At 61.9% G+C, this 15,754-nt stretch overlaps 1 protein-coding gene across 2 annotated transcripts; it reads left to right on the forward strand.

Moving 5' to 3' along the window:
- Positions 1-2,439: 2,439 nt before the first annotated feature.
- On the forward strand, positions 2,440-14,163 carry SCARF2 (scavenger receptor class F member 2; the record flags this gene model as incomplete). 2 transcript variants are annotated; one of them, XM_081037092.1, is made up of 12 exons in its annotated part: positions 2,455-2,642; positions 7,570-7,628; positions 7,706-7,807; positions 8,036-8,555; positions 8,664-8,882; positions 9,005-9,133; positions 9,727-9,830; positions 9,910-10,027; positions 10,190-10,305; positions 10,888-10,917; positions 11,483-11,635; positions 12,429-14,163. In XM_081037092.1, the coding sequence occupies 12 exons, from the start codon at positions 2,455-2,457 to the stop codon at positions 13,322-13,324; spliced, it is 2,634 nt and encodes an 877-aa protein (XP_080893218.1). In that variant the 3' UTR covers positions 13,325-14,163. The 2 variants fall into 2 exon arrangements, with proteins under 2 accessions (XP_080893217.1, XP_080893218.1); XM_081037091.1 differs by lacking the exon at positions 10,888-10,917 and having other exon boundaries at positions 2,440-2,642.
- Between the last annotated feature and the right edge of the window lie 1,591 nt (positions 14,164-15,754).

Here is a 15,754-nt window from a genome sequence, read left to right on the forward strand (position 1 = left end):
GCCCGCCTTGGCACTTGTGGTCAGCCTCCCATCACCTGCCCCGCGGCCTTGCCAGCCTGCAGGCCCTGCATTCGTGCCTCCACTTGGCTTGTCGCTCATCCCTTTCTGCCTGCAAAATCTTCACCCCTTGAATCTAACCTCCACCAAGCCATCCTGGCCAGAACTGGTCAGCCTGCACTCTAGGCTCCCCCAGTTTGCCTGTGTGGTGGTCGCTCATTCGTGGGAGCCCGGGGAAACCATAGCTTCCTCCCCGTGTTCATCTGGCACCAGGCCAGGAGTACGGATGCTCATTCACTCGCACTTCTGTTTCCCGAGAGAAGGGTGGTGGTGGCTGGAACAGATATGGGCCCTCAACACTAGACCCTGCTGTCAACTGCAAGGTGACCACGATGACACACATGCAGGGGGCTGTGGGTCTGAGTCACAACTGAGACAAGGCTGGGGACAGTCCTTGTCCTGATGGCAGTGGGGACAGCCAGATACAAGACTAGAAGGACTATGGGTGGAACGTAGATGGGGGTGGGTAGAGATCTGAGACATTCGGGGGGTGCGTTGTCCAGGTGGTGCTCCTCACAGGTGGGATTTTGGGGGAAGTTATGGGGGAAGGTGATAGCGTTTGAGGTGCCTGTTCATGAACTCAGTCCAGCTGGGGTGAGTGCCTCCATCCATATAGGGTCTTTGCTTCTAACACTGGGAGCTGCTGGGCTGCCACAAGCTGCTGGGTGGATTCTGCTGGCTTCTGTTAGTGACAGCCAAAGGAGCCTCCATAGGAGGGTCCCTGGCACTGGAGGGCACCGCTCAGGTCAGGGCCCTGCGTAGGTGAAACTGCCCAGAAGTGGTTAGCCTGTTTACTTGTCCCCAAGAAGTGTTTGCATTCGTGATCGCATGGGCGAAACTTCCCTTTCCAGTCCACCCAACTGGTACCTGCCTCTCGCCTCCCTCCTGTAGCAGCAGCATGACTGAGTGAGGGGCCCTAACATCGGAAGCCCTCTCTCCTGCTCCTTCCCATCCCACCCTCCACTAGCCGCTGGCCCAGCCAGCTGGGGCTGCTCACAGCCTTGGGTCTTTCCTTGGCTCTTGCTCTAAGCCTCCTCCTCCAGCCTCACCTTCCACCCTGAGGGACCTCCACATAACTAAGGAAAGATACCACCCCACCCTCCGCAGGGGCCTGCATGCAGCCTGCTCCCCAAGACAGGGCAGGTGCTCTCTCCCTGCTCAGCGTCTCCCACCAACACTCAATCCTCAAAAGACATGCTCATCTTTGCACGGACCTGGCTTACCTCCCTTATTTCCTCCCCAAGCCTGACTGCCTTCCCTGCCCGGTGGGCCCTGAGGTTGGGTCTGCCCTCCAACCGCCAGAGCCCCAGGCATCCCTCTGCTTCCTCACACCTGCTTCCTCCTGGCCCCCCCAGGCCCTGTTCCTCTCAATGTTGCCCCCCTCCACACTTCCTCCGTGGTCCCTGCTCTGCCGTGTTGTCACCCATCCCCTCCTGCTCTACTTGTGTTGTCACCCCACCCCTCCCTATGCAGCAGCTCCCAGGTCTCCAACCCTGACTCCAACCGGCTGGAATTTTCCCTCTGGTGATCCAGCAGCCTTTTCAAGCAGAATCCCTTTCAGGCTCCCAGACCCTTTCAACCTCGCCAAGGATTGCAGGATTTCGGTCCTGGAGCTCTATTTACTCCCACATTCTATGGGAGCCCATGGCTGGGCCATTCTACCTACCAGGCATCTCTCCAGTCCATGCCTACAGAGATGCCCTTCGCCCAGGCCTCTGGTCCAGACCAAGTCTATCCACAGGCGTCAGGCATCCTGTTGAGGGACCGTCCCCGCAGGCTTTGATTGCATAAAGTGCGCGGGAGGAGCTGACCGCCCAACCCGCACCAAAGGGTTTCGAGGAGTGGGTGCGGGGTGAGGAGCAGAGGCAGCCTTGTGGCCTTGATCTGGGTCGTCTGCGGGCTGCCCTACTCTGGCCTGTTCTGAGGCGTTGGTGGAGAGGGAGTCTTTGGTGCGTCGCGCCCTTATCCCCCACTCCCTTCCCGCCCTCGGCCTGGCCTCTGTGAGCTCGCAGGGGCGGCTTGTCCAGAAGGTGGCTGGCTGGGGGGGAAAGGGAAAGGCCTGGGAACGCGGGATTCCACGGCAAGCCCCTGCGGCCCCCTTCTCTCCACCACCGCTCAGCCGGCACCTTCCAAGTTAGCCCTCAAGTTTGAGAACGGCCGCGTGGGGGCGGGGGCCGCGCGGAGGGGCGGTGGCGCGGCCGGAGGGTGGGGTCTGGCGCGTGGGGCGGGCGCTGCCGCCTGGCCGGCCGCGGCTGGCCCGGGATCAGGGAGCCGATGTGGAATTTCCTGCCCGGCCCGGCGCCCCTCCTGCCGCCCCCCCGCCCGGCCGCGCACTCCGCTTCCGGCCGCTCTCGCTGCGGCCGCACCCGCGCCCTCCCCGCGCCTGCCCCGCGCCGCATGGAGGGCGCAGGGCCCCGGGGGGCCGGGCCGGCGCGGCGCCGGGGAGCCGGGGAGCCGCCGCTGCCGCCGCTGCCGTCGCTGCTGCCGCTGCTGCCGCCGCTGCTGCTGCTGCTCTGGCTGCTGCCCGGCCCCGCGGCGCCTCAGGAGCTGAACCCGCGCGGCCGCAACGTATGCCGTGCGCCCGGGTAGGAGCCCGGCCTGGCTGGGGGAGGGGGCAGAGGGGGACTCTCGGAGGGAGGGGGCGCCTGGCGTTCCGAGGGGGGAGCGCCCGGGACCTTCCTACGGCAAATGTACCGGCCCCTGCAGCCACCCCCGGACGCCTGCTCCGCCCCAGGCCACGACGGGGCATCAGATGGTATACCCTGGACCAGAAGTCAGCTGAGGGAGAAACAGAGTGCCGTGGACGCCGAGAGGGGGTGACACTCGGTGTACGAGATTTCAGACCTAGATAAAGGGACCTTGGGCAGTTTGAGAAGGCCGTAGGGAGAAGTCCGGTGGAGGAATTCCAAGCAGATAGAATGGCATGTGCAAAGGCCCGGGGCACATGTGTGAGTCCAGCCAAGAGGGTGAGGGGAGATGGAGCTCCGCTCCAGAGAGTTGGGAGCAGGGGAGGTCTTGAGGAAGGACAGATTTGTGTCTTAGAAAGAGCGAGTGCGGTGGGAGAAGGGTGGGGATAGAGATGGGCACCCAGGAGCCTGCGCTCAGAGTGGATCAGAAGCGGGAACTGAGAGGACAATGACGTGCACCAGGGTCGGGAGGACGTGGAACTCCCGGGTGGGATTCTGGGGCGCCTCGAGGAAGCGGCCGGGGAAGCAAGTGTGTGATAGGCGGGGGACAAGCCCTGCTAGAGGGCGGCGGGCCCAGGGCCTTGCGCCGAGTTGCGAAGATCGGAGGACAGAAGGCTAGGATTGGGCATAGGGGTCGGAGGACCTGATCGGCCGGTCAGAGGCCACGGCGAAGTCTAGGTATCTCCACGCGAGGGCTAAGGAACCGATATGTGGGGGTGTCTTGGCACGTGTGGGGAGGCGCCGCACGGGCGGGAAGCTGGGTCCCGTCGGGGCGCTCTGGGCCACAGGGCCCTCCCTGGGAGGCCGCGTCTGGGGGCTCGGCGGTCGCGGCAGACAAGGCTGTGAGGCGGCCGCGCGGGGTTTCCGAGCTCTGATCCCGAGGCGCGCAGACCCCTCCCAGCTTCGAGCCCCGCCTCCGGGGCGGAGGCCGGCCTGGCCCGCCATCTGCATCGCATCGACGCCGCTGCCGCCTCCCGGGCCTCCCGGGCCTCCCCGGCCCCAGGAATGCAGCGGCGGCGGCGGCGGCGGGCGGGGCCGTGCCTGGAGAGGGGGAGGGCGCGATGGACGCCAGCCCTATCTATCTGCCTAAGCCGTCCTTTCCTTTGGGGTCCGTGCTGGGGGATCCGGTGGCAGGTTCGAGCTGTCGGGAGCCTGAGCCCTTTGCTCCCATTGCTCGTTGCCCAGAGACCTCCCCAACAGATGGTCTTTTCCAGTAGCCAACAGCCGGGGTTTGGGTTTCAGATCCTGGTGCTACCTCTCCCCACCTGTGTGGCCTTGGGCAAATCACTTAACCTCTCTGGGCCGGTCTCTGCCTCTGTCAGATGGTTTGTTGGAGTTGGAGTGGAGGTGGGATGACCGCGATCAGTGTGTGGAGCTGGTTAATGGGAAGGACAGCCACTCACCAGGTCTGGGCCATCTCTTTCATCACCCTCCCACAGCTCTCACCAGAAGTTCCCTTTCCCCAGAGGCAGGAGGACCAGGGCAGGGGAGCAAACACTCAGCCAGTAAAATCCCATGTGCCTCCTGTGTGTCAGGACTATAGGTTGGTACAGGGATGCAGCAGGGATGACAAACACCCCTGTTCCTGAGGTGGAGGAGACTTACAGCAAGTCATCTGACATCTAGCAAGTGCTGGGAGGAAGTGTTCGATTGGAGAGTGCTGTTTCCTTTAAGGTGATCTGGGAGATGGACTGAGAGATGATGAGTGCGCAGAGGGCCGCAGGAGAGGAGGCAGAGCCCTGTGGTGTCTGGAGCCCTGAGAACAGGGCCTGCTGGAAGCGCAGGAAAGACCTTGAGGGCTGGGAGGGAGTTGGTGGCGAGGCGGGAGTGGGGGTGGGCCGACCACAGGGATGTGTCTGCCCAATGCTCTGAGGACTTGGGCTTTTTGTCTGAGGGCCCTGGGAACCCCTGGGAGCTTTGCACAAAGGAGAGGCAGGATCTCAACAGGGTTGGCTGCCAGGTGGCAAGGGAGCTGGGGGCAGGAGGGTGGAAGTTGAGGCCAGTTGGGGAGTCAGAGAAACCAGGGAGAGCCAGGGTGGCTCTCACAGGGCTGGGGCAGGGCAGAGAGAGAAGTGGCCTGTCCCATCTTAGATTCATTCTGGGAGGTAGAGTCATGGATCTTGTGTGTGCTGTGAGTGGAGTCAGGGACACCCCTGCGGATTCAGCCTCTGAGCCTGAAAGGACAAGGCTTCCCTGAGATGCAGAGAGCCTAGGGATGGGAGAAGGGTGGTGACAGAGGTGGGCGCTGAGGAGCCAGTGCTCACAGTAGATCAGAGGAGTCCAGTATTAGGAGGAGGGACTCCTGGAGGGTTCCTACGTGGTGTCAGTGTCTTGAGGGGACCCAGTGAACTTGAGGGAGCTATTGTGGACAGAGGAGAGATGGGGAGGGGAGGGCAAAGAAGTAGGGAAGAAACTAGAGCAGGCGTGGCCAGGGGGCAGAGGGGAGCTGGGCAGGTATGGGGCCTCAGGTGACGTGGCAGGCAGAGGAACCTCCTGACTGGATTGGGGAGAGAATGGAGACAGACATCGGCACAGTGAGAAGCAGTGCTCTTGGGCTTGCCTGCAGCGGCATGGGCAAGTTTAAGATCACGGTTTAGGTTTAAATCACGGCAGCTTTGTTTGGAATAACAGTGCTATATGGAGGGAGCAGGCTGCAGCATGGCCTGCTTGCCAAGGGGCCTGGGCCCAGCCAGGATCCCTAGGGTCTCGCCAACTTATAGCTGGAGTGTGGGAACTGCCCCCTGCACAAGGCCATCTTTCCCCTCATCTTACTTTCTTAAGATCTTGGGAGAATGGGCTTGCCACCCCAGCCCAGCCTTGTGTGCCAGTCTTTCCCAGAAGGAAAGACAGCTGTCCCACAGGCTTGTCTTCCTGTTCTTGGTGAACCCACATGGGCCCCATCCTACTGGGTTGGTGCTTGGGGACAGGTCGTTCTGGGGGGGACCAGGTGAACTCAGGGGCTTCCTGGGGCCTGCTCAGCGTGGGCTGGAGAGGGGACCACAGCCTTGACTGAGCTCTTAGTTTATGCCAAACGCTTGACACACCTTGGCTTTGTCAATCCTCCTGCCAAATCCATGGGGGCCTATTCTACAGATAAACACCCTGAAACTCAGAGAGGTTAAGTTCCATGCCCATGTCACACAACAAGTGGCAGACGCAGCATCAAATCCAGCTCAGCGGGGCCCTAAAACCAAGCTCCTATCCACAGAGCCATGTGGCTAGTGCAGAAGGTGCTTGGTGCTTCCAGGGTCACCCCAGCAGGCCACCTGGCAAAGCTGTCTGCAGGAGGACACTGCAGAGGCTCTCATCCCAGAGATCTGGGTTCAGAACTAGCAGAAAAGGCAGGAGGGTAATGGGCCTGCAGACCTGGGTCTACTGGCAAATGGGCACAAGGGACCCTGGGGCAGGGCTGGGAAGGTACAGACATTGGGGGGTAGACAGTAGGTCAGGAGAAGTCAGCCCTGCTTTGTGTTCCTGCGTCAGGTTTCCAGTTCTATTTGTGGAAAATAAGGTGGACCTCTTCCCTCCTGTTTAGGATTTTATGGGTACTGCTCCCCAGGTCCCACATCTTAGGCCTACGGGAGAATCAATCTCTTTCAGTGGGATGGGGCCCTGGGCCCCATACAGGGTATGCTGATGTCCTCAAGCTGGGCAACGGTTGGACATGTCTTCTGAGGGCCGTGACATGGGGTGGCTGCAGCCTTGCCCTTCCCAGCTTGGCCCACACTCCCAGGGTCCTCAGGCCCCCACCCAATCTCCTTCTGCCACCACAACCCAGTTCTAGATTCAGACCCTTCTGAAGAAGTACACACCTTTTCTCTAAAGTGTGAATGGTTGTTATGTGCCTTTAGGATTTGGACAAAGTTCTTCTAAGTCTGATGAGACCCTATGAACCTGCAGCCTGAGTGCCTGTTCCTTCTCAGCCTCCTTTGCCCCCCTAATGTGGGCACACTCCATCACAACTTCACTCCAGCAGGGCCTCCAAACCTTTGTGCCCACACACCCCATCAGCCCAGGGTTTTGGAGGCTGTACTACCCTGAAATGTGACAATTACAAATTATTTACCTCCTACTGAGGTAACATCATGTACCTTGTAAAGCCAAATAAAATTAAACAAGATTTTTAAAACGTATAAGTAGACGCTCTAATATCGCCTTCCTCCACCCCAAGTCTTGCTCTGGCGCTCGGGAGCCCTCACAGTTTTACCTTCCTTTCTCTCATGGAGGACTCCCCAGGTGTGCCCCTCCACTGATTGGACACCTCACTGTGTCCACACCCACCTCACCCAGAGACTGCACATCTGCCTTGGAATTTAGCCCCAACTCTGCATCCAGGTGTGTCTGTCTGACCTAGCCAGCCCAGGTGCTGCCCAGGTCCTGTCACATCTGATCCCTGACACCCACCAGGCTCGGCCCCCACCCCAGGGGTGCCATGCTTGAGCAGGTCCAGGAGGCCCAGGGATCTCTTCCCAGTCACCACCTCACTGCTGCCCCTCCTGGAATGCAGCCTACTGGATGAGGGAGGAGGGCACAGAAGAGTAAGGTGGGATGTGGAGAGCGGGGAGGCCCCTAGAGAGGGGACTGGGAGGTTCTTGAAGGGTAGGTCTGTTGGGGGTCTGCCCTCTGCCACTTCCCAGTATCAGATCCCTGGAATTTGTGTCTTTCTTATTCGCTGGGACTCGCCCAAGCCTAAAACTTACAACGGTACCTGGCACATCGCAAGGCCTTAATAACCACCTCCCCAGGGCAGAGTGACGGTTACTGGGGAGCCCCGACCGAGGACGGGATTGGGGCTCAGGCTCAGGCGCCCCCTTTCTGCCTGCAGCTCCCAGGAGCCCATGTGCTGCACCGGCTGGAGGCAGCAGGGGGACGAGTGTGGGATCGGTGAGTGGGCCATCCTGGGGATCTGGGCAGTGGTTGGGGGTTGGACGCACGGCAACTCGGGCCCCTCTCATCTGCAGCGGTGTGCGAAGGCAACTCCACGTGCTCGGAGAACGAGGTGTGCGTGCGGCCGGGGGAGTGCCGCTGCCGCCATGGCTACTTCGGTGCCAACTGCGACACCAGTGAGCGCAGATCCCAGTGGGCGCTGGGTAGCGGGACGGGATCCTACAGACACTGGGGGGCCTGAGCGGGGAGGCGGAGCATGTGAGTGAGGAGGCGGGGCCAGAGTGGGGCGGGGTCTGATCCGGGAACTGGATCCAGCATGGGGGCGGGTCCTCAGAGGCAGGGGTACAAAACGCAGGCAGGTTCGGTATGGATCCGGGCTCCTCCCTCTCCGCTCGCCCCTGCAGAGTGCCCGCGCCAGTTCTGGGGCCCCGACTGCAAGGAGTTGTGTGTCTGCCACCCGCACGGGCAGTGCGAGGACGTGACAGGCCAGTGTACGTGTCACGCGCGGCGCTGGGGAGCACGCTGTGAGCATGCGTGCCAGTGCCAGCACGGCTCGTGCCACCCGCGGAGCGGCGCGTGTCGCTGCGAGCCTGGCTGGTGGGGCGCGCAGTGCGCCAGCGCGTGCTACTGCAGCGCCACGTCGCGCTGCGATCCACAGACGGGCGCGTGCCTGTGCCACGCAGGCTGGTGGGGCCGCAGCTGCAACAATCAGTGCGCCTGCAACACGTCGCCATGCGAGCAACAGAGCGGCCGCTGCCAGTGCCGTGAGCGCACGTTCGGCGCGCGCTGCGAGCGCTACTGCCAGTGCTTCCGCGGCCGCTGCCACCCTGTGGACGGCACGTGCGCCTGCGAGCCGGGCTACCGCGGCAAGTACTGCCGGGAGCCGTGCCCTGCGGGTTTCTACGGCCTGGGCTGCCGTCGCCGGTAAGCGTGGGCCCCGGCTCTGGAGAAGGGAGGGGGTAGAGTGGGCCGCCGAAGCGGGCAGAGGTAGGGCGGCTCCGGGCCCCGCCTAGCATCCCGCCTCTTCCCCAGATGCGGCCAGTGCAAGGGCCAGCAGCCATGCACCGTGGCAGAAGGCCGCTGCCTGACCTGTGAGCCCGGCTGGAACGGCACGAAGTGTGACCAGCCGTGCGCCACTGGTTTCTACGGCGAGGGCTGCGGCCACCGCTGCCCACCGTGTCGCGATGGGCACGCCTGCAATCACGTCACTGGCAAGTGCACACGCTGCAACGCGGGCTGGATCGGCGACCGGTGAGCAGCCCGTGCCGGAATAGACCTCAGCCCCTCCTCCTCCATGCCCTCCACGGAGGGCACTATGAGCTTTGGGTTCTTTTGCCTCCATTTCCGCTGACGCCCCATTCTCGCGTTCCGAGGTGCGAGACCAAGTGTAGCAATGGCACTTACGGCGAGGACTGCGCATTCGTGTGCGCCGACTGCGGCAGCGGCCACTGCGACTTCCAGTCGGGGCGTTGCCTGTGCAGACCTGGCGTCCACGGGCCCCAGTGAGTGCCCGGGGACCAAATGGGGTTGGGGATATGTACCAGACACAGAGCTCCAGCCAGACCCCAGATGCTGCTGTGTTGGCCAATAAGGTGGGACCCAGGCTTGGTCCTTCAGCTTTGACCCCCTTACCTTAGCTAGGGAGTGACGATAGGCTCTTGGGGGCAGTTTCCTGCCTTAGTGTGGAGCCGGCTCTCTGAGTGGGATCCGGAGACTAGTTCAGCCTGTGGTCAGTGGGGTTCTAAGGACTGTAGGACTGAAGGGACCCCGAGCTGATATAGAGCAAGCAGGGACTTCTTCCACTTACCGCCAAGGGTCTGGTCTGGCAGCCCCTCTTCCCACCTACACAAGAGTCAGCCCCAGAAATGGGCACTGCGGCCTGGTGACCACGGCCCATCCCCCAAGACCTTTCCCTCTGGTCTGCACACATTCATATCCCAAACACTGATCGCCCATTGTGTGCCGGAAGATGAGGTTGGGCATCAGTTCCTAGAGAATGAAGCACTGGGACTGGGGCTGGCTGTCCGCAGAGGCGAGGGCCGGAGGCCTCACGGAGGGCCGCTGTCGTCCTCCCTGACCCTGTGCCCCACTACAGCTGTAACCTGACGTGCCCGCCGGGGCTCCACGGCGTGGACTGCGCACAGGCCTGCAGCTGCCATGAGGACTCTTGCGACCCGGTCACCGGTGCTTGCCGTCTGGGTGAGTGGGGGGGAATCCCGTTGTGGGGTAAGTCGGTGTGCTAGTGGAGTAACCGGTGCTGACCTCATGCCCTCCACAGAGACCAACCAGCGCAAGGGCGTGATGGGCGCAGGCGCACTGCTCGCCCTGCTCCTCGGTCTGCTGCTCTCGCTGCTCGGCTGCTGCTGCGCCTGCCGCGGCAAGGACACAGCGCGCGGGTGAGACCCGACGGAGTCCGGTTCTATCCAGGGTTCACGCCTCTGGGGCGTGGCCCTGCCCTCTCTTTAGCTCAGGCCCCTCCCTCTCCGTGCTTCGGCTCCCGCCGAGATCGAACCTCCCTCTCCAGGCCCCGCCCCTTATCTCAGGCCCCGCCCCCGCAGGGAGCTCTCGCTTGGGCGGAAAAAGGCGCCGCAACGACTGTGCGGGCGCTTCAGCCGAATCAGCATGAAGCTGCCCCGTATCCCGCTCCGCAGGCAGAAGCTCCCCAAAGTCGTAGGTAAGAATGCCGGCACGAGGTCTCTGGGGGAATATCTTCCGATGCAGAAGGCTGCTGGGAAATGGGTGTGAAGGGGTCCGTGTGGGAAACACAGGGCCTTGAGTGTTGTGGGTGGGGATGGGGGAGTGCGACCAGAGGGAAGGAAAGAGGGAATTATGACATGCGCGAGCCCAGGGAGGAAGGTAAGAGGCCTAGTGTGCAGGCGTATCTGGGAGGCCTTGGACCGTGTGTCCCTGTGAATGTGATTGCATATGGGGTGCGGTGAGGATATGTGGACCTCTGGGTTGAGCAGGCCCCCTGCAGTCTGTAAGTACCCTTTAAGGCATGGTGCATTCACCTGGAGCTGCAGGTGAACTGTGGGACACCTGTGCCAGGGAATTGATGGCACAAGAAAAAGACCCACCCCCTACCTGTACTCCCTGCAGTACCCTGGGTCCTTTTTGGAAAGTGTACAGGGTGGTCCCTGGGCCCCCCACTCTATCTCAGGACCCTGTGTGGGAGGAGGGTGTAAAGTGCTGCTTCTCTCCCTCTGCACTGACACACACCATGGGTGGACTTTCTCTCTCCCACTTGTTTCTAAAGATGAGAGGAAGGGGGCGACTCAGTTTTCTGGTAAGTAAAGATGGAGACAGTTGAGAAACCCCTTGGCCCACCCAGCAGAGTGGGATCTTTGGACACAGGTGTATCTGTGTCACATTCCATCTCTGAAATGGCAGACAGGCCAGCCACCTCTGGGATTCCCCCATTGTAGGGTCGGCATTTGTGGAGTCCAAGCCTTGGGGTACAGTCTGTCAAGATGGGCTGAGCCAAAGGCAGTCTCACCACTGAACACTTGGGCTCAAAAATGCTCCAAGGCTCCCTGGGTCCCACAAGGCAGAGTCTCAAGCATGGCCTAGAGACTGGTGGCCTGTCCCAGCCAGGTGTTCTCTTTGGCCTTGTCTCCTTTCCCAACATTTAAATCCAACCTTTTGCAACTTCCTGGTAGCACACACTAGCCTTAGACCTTTGAGTACATTCTTTTCTGGGTTCACTGCTACCCATTCTCTGGTCCTGGCCTAGCATCATTCTGCCTGTCCTACCCACAGACTTAGGGTAGGGTTGGTGCTCCATCATTTGTGGCAGGGCACAGGCTGGGGCAGGTGGGGTCCCTGGCAGCTCTGCCTCCCTCCTTCCCCAGTGGCTCATCACGACCTGGATAACACGCTCAACTGTAGCTTCCTGGAACCACCCTCAGGACTAGAGCAGCCCTCACCATCATGGTCCTCCCGGGCCTCCTTCTCCTCCTTCGACACCACCGATGAAGGCCCCGTGTACTGTGTACCCCACGAGGGTGAGTACCACTCTGTTTGGGCCTCACTCCAGACCAGTGAAATGTTCTAGCTTAAAAGCCTTTTGTGCTCTGGGGACCATGGAGAGGAAGGGCAAAGTGATGCTGTTACCTGGGGGCTGGACACACTGAGGCTGCAGAGCCGGGTTCTGTACTGCTTAGCACCAAACTGAAGTGGGTTCTGGGGAGATGGGGGGACTCTCCTTTCTCTAACCACCGCCTAGCTTCACTTCTGGGTGAGACCAGGCAGAAAGAACGTCTGGGCCTGGGTAGGAGGTGGCAGAGGAAACAGGAGAAGTCCACAAGATATGGGTGCCTTTGCCTGAAGCTTTGCTCCATATACAGCAAGAAGGACCCTGACTGGGTGGGATTCTGGCCTCTTTCCTCCCCTGACCATCCCCTGGGTGACCTTGGGCAGGTGACTAACCTTAGAAGCCTTATATCTTAAAGAAGGATAATCAGTCACCTTACAGGTGTTCAAGGGTCACATTTGATGATGGTGGTCCCCTATGCTGGAGATGTGGTGGGGGAGGTTTTCCGGGTCAGGCTGAGGTTGGGACTTCAGCTGGGAATGTGTCTCTCAGCCCCCTCCGACCCTACTTCCCCACCCCCATCCCCCCCGCCCCAAATCAGCCACATGCTCTGGGGCTAAGAAATAGGTTTGTGGTTAGTGCTATGAATGCGCCAGGCATGGCCAGGGCGACTGAGCACGAGCCAGGGTGGAGGGAGGAAGGGAGGAGGCGGGAAGGTGAGGGTTTGTGCCTGTAAGCTGGACGGCCCATTCTTCTTTCGTCAGAGGCGGCAACCGAGAGCCGGGACATGGAGGTCCCCACCGCCCCTGCTGAGGCACAGGCGCCATCTCCTGCGCTGGTGTCCTCGGAGGAGGCAACGCCCCTCCCCGCGTCCTCTGATAGCGAGCGGTCAGCGTCCAGCGTGGATGGGCCTGGCGGGGCACTGTACGCACGCGTGGCCCGGCGCGAGGCCCGGCCGGCCCGGGCCCGGGGAGAGGCTGGGGGCCTGTCACTTTCGCCATCTCCCGAGCGCAGGAAACCGCCGCCACCCGACCCCGCCACCAAGCCCAAGGTGTCCTGGATTCACGGCAAGCACGGCGCCACCGCCGCTGCCCGTGCACCCTCACCGGCACCCCCGGGCCCCGAAGCGGCACCCAGTCCCAGCAAGAGGAAACGGACGCCCAGCGACACGTCTGCGCGACCGGACGAGCCTGGCAGCCCCCGGGCCCGTGACCCGACTCCACGGTCCCCGGGGCTGGCTGAAGAGGGGACAGCCCTAGCGGCGCCCTCACCGCCCCGGGCTCGGGCGCGGGGTCGCGGCCCTGGCCTCTCGGAGCCCACGGACGCTGGCGGTCCCCCGCGCAGCGCGCCAGAGGCCGCCTCCATGCTTGCCGCGGAGCTACGCGACAAGACTCGCAGCCTGGGCCGCGCCGAGGGGCCCCCGGGCGCACAGGGCCCCAGGGAGAAGCCAGCGCCTCCGCAGAAGGCCAAGCGCTCGGTTCTGCCCGCCTCACCGGCCCGCGCGCCCCCAGCGCCCGAGGCCCCAGGGCCCGAGAAGGTGGCGGCCAGCGCGCCCGTGCCCGACACCCCCCGGAAGAAGACCCCCATCCAGAAGCCACCACGCAAGAAGAGCCGGGAAGCCGGGGGCGAGTTGGGCAGGGCAGGTGCACCCACTCTGTAGCAGGCGGCGGCCGGCCGCGCCCGCAGCTTCCCTTGGCTTCGCAGCGCTGCTTGCCCCCCTGCGTTGCGCGCCTGGTGGGCGCCTCCCGCGGCTGCCTGCGCGCGGTAGCCTTGCGCAGGCCGAGGCCCGAGCGGCAGGGAGGGAGGCTGCGTCTTATTGGCTCAGGCCTAGACGGCGGCTCTCTGATTGGAGCTCCCGCTTCGGCGGGAAGTCCCTATTCCATTGGTCGAAGCCTGACAGGCTCTTAGCTGGCGACTCCCTTCCTATAGACCCAGTTATGGAGGGTTCCCGCCAGCCCGGGTCTCAAAGGCCAGGACTGGCGGATTCTACCTAGAGACCACCTCCTACTAGCCAAGTGTGCATTTGTCTGGGGCTGCCTTCTCACTGGCTGAGGCCAGAAGCACTTCTGCTCTCGCTGCCTCTTATTGGCCAGGGCCTGGCGCCTCTGGCTGGAGTCTCCTTTTCTTGACCACAGTCCCAGGCTACTTCCACTGGCCGCGACCCAGGGCATCTGGTTGACCTGAGCCTGGGGAGGAGGGCTGGTCTCTGCTCCTCAGGGGGCTCTGCACCCTGGGCTCGGCTTTTCCCACCTTTCCCCTCCTTGTGCCCCCTGCCCCAGCTTCCCTAGGCCCTTGCCCCTCAGCTGTCAGCTGGTTTTGATGGCCTCCCACCACCCCACACACTGGTGGGAATCCGAGGGGCACTCCAGTAGCCTGAAGAGACATATTTATAGGCCCCCGGCAGGGCTGCTTCTACCCCATCCAGGTGCCCCAGGATGGGCTCCTCCGGCAGGGGCTTGGCCAAAGCTTTCTTAATAAAGTGCCTTTTCCCCCCTGTGCTCTGACTGCTTCCTATCTGCTGGGCCTCAGACAAGGATGTCCCCCCAAATTGCATGTGACCTCTTCCAGCTGGCGCTCATACCGCCAGAATGCCTCAATTTAAGGGGAGTATAGGTGTGGGTCTTCTCGGACCATGTTGGAAGAGGGTGGAGTCCATTTACCTATTATTCATTTATTGATTTTATTGCCCACCCACCTTTGCTCGCCTCTTCCTGGACTGGTGGCCCGGGATGAAGAATGGGTCAGAACAAATCGGATGGAATCCCGTGGCTGTAAGGAGCGAGTGAATGGGGCTGCATCTGACCTGTGCTTTCCCTACTGGCTTCTGCTGTTACACTTGGGGGTTCTCAACTGTTTGGTGTGGCTTGGTCACGTGGCTGAGGCCAGGGGGCAGTGGGCCATGGCACAGTCTCCAGCCGGGCCTCATCTGGCACAAACAAAACTGCACAGAGCCCTGCTGTCCGCCTCAATGGGCTCCTTGTCCTCAGCCGGAAACTCTCAACACCCCCCACACCCTCCATCTGCGGGAGGTGGAGAGAGAAGGAGGGGTGCGGGCCTGGCCCAGAGCCCTGGCTGGCCTCGTAGGCAGTCCCCTGCTGCCCAGTCTTGGCCAGCCCCCCACTCTAGCCTGACCTATTTGACCATTTGTCCCCCAATGTCTTCTCTGCTTCTGGACCTTGGGCAGGTCTCCCAACTGACCTTCCTGAGCTACAGAGCCTTACCTTTCTGTGGCCTCTATGTCCTCCATCTATCTGGTCTCCTGTCCCCCTGCCTCTGCCTAGTGCGCTTCGTCCCCATCTTTTGATGCCCAGCAATTTCAATCAGGAGATTCTGCCAGGATTCCCCATTCATCTCCCCACCCCTGCCCTGCTACCCACAGCACTAGACGGCCATTGGTCATGAGTCTGACCAATGCTGTCAGCTCAGGGATCTCACCTGGCAACTCTCTCACCCTCTGGCTGGATTCAACATTGAAGTCAACTTCAGTTACACAGGAACTCAGCCACCTCAGTGGAGATGGCCGCATGCCTCTAGCGGGACATCTGGACACAGTTCCTACATCTGGCCTGGTCAGACAGCAGGAGGAATGCAGACTCCATATCTTAAGGGCGCGCTGCTTCCCTCAGGCCAGTTGGGCACCCTCCCAGCCGTGGCCCTGTGGCGGACCGGCTTCTGATCCACTTGGGCACCAGGCCATGCTGGCTGCTGGGCTTGAGAACGTAGGCTCAAAGTCAGCCAAAAGGGACAGATGCCCAGCTGGGCCCAGGGAGGGCAAGGCAGTGACCGAGGGGGGTGAAGGTTGGCAGTGTGGTGGCTCCGGACACCCCACCCCAGCATCACCACTCGTTACACTGCTGTTCCTGACCCTTCACCCCTAGCTAGCTCTGTCTCCCCCTCTCTCCCCAGCTTTGACCAGCATACTGGGGAGACCAGGGTGGTCACATCGACCAGGACTTTCGTGGGGACCTTCCCCTTGCATCGTGAGCTCTCCAGGCATCCCAAACCCCAACCTTCAGGAACCCTCTGTGTGGGTGCCTCTCGTACTTTCAGCAGCGGTTCCTGCTCCTTGCCGCCCTGTGGGCCAGATGCT

The sequence above is a fragment of the Rhinolophus hipposideros genome (genome assembly GCF_964194185.1).
Source record: "Rhinolophus hipposideros genome assembly, chromosome: 24".
NCBI classification, from domain to species: Eukaryota; Metazoa; Chordata; class Mammalia; order Chiroptera; family Rhinolophidae; genus Rhinolophus; species Rhinolophus hipposideros.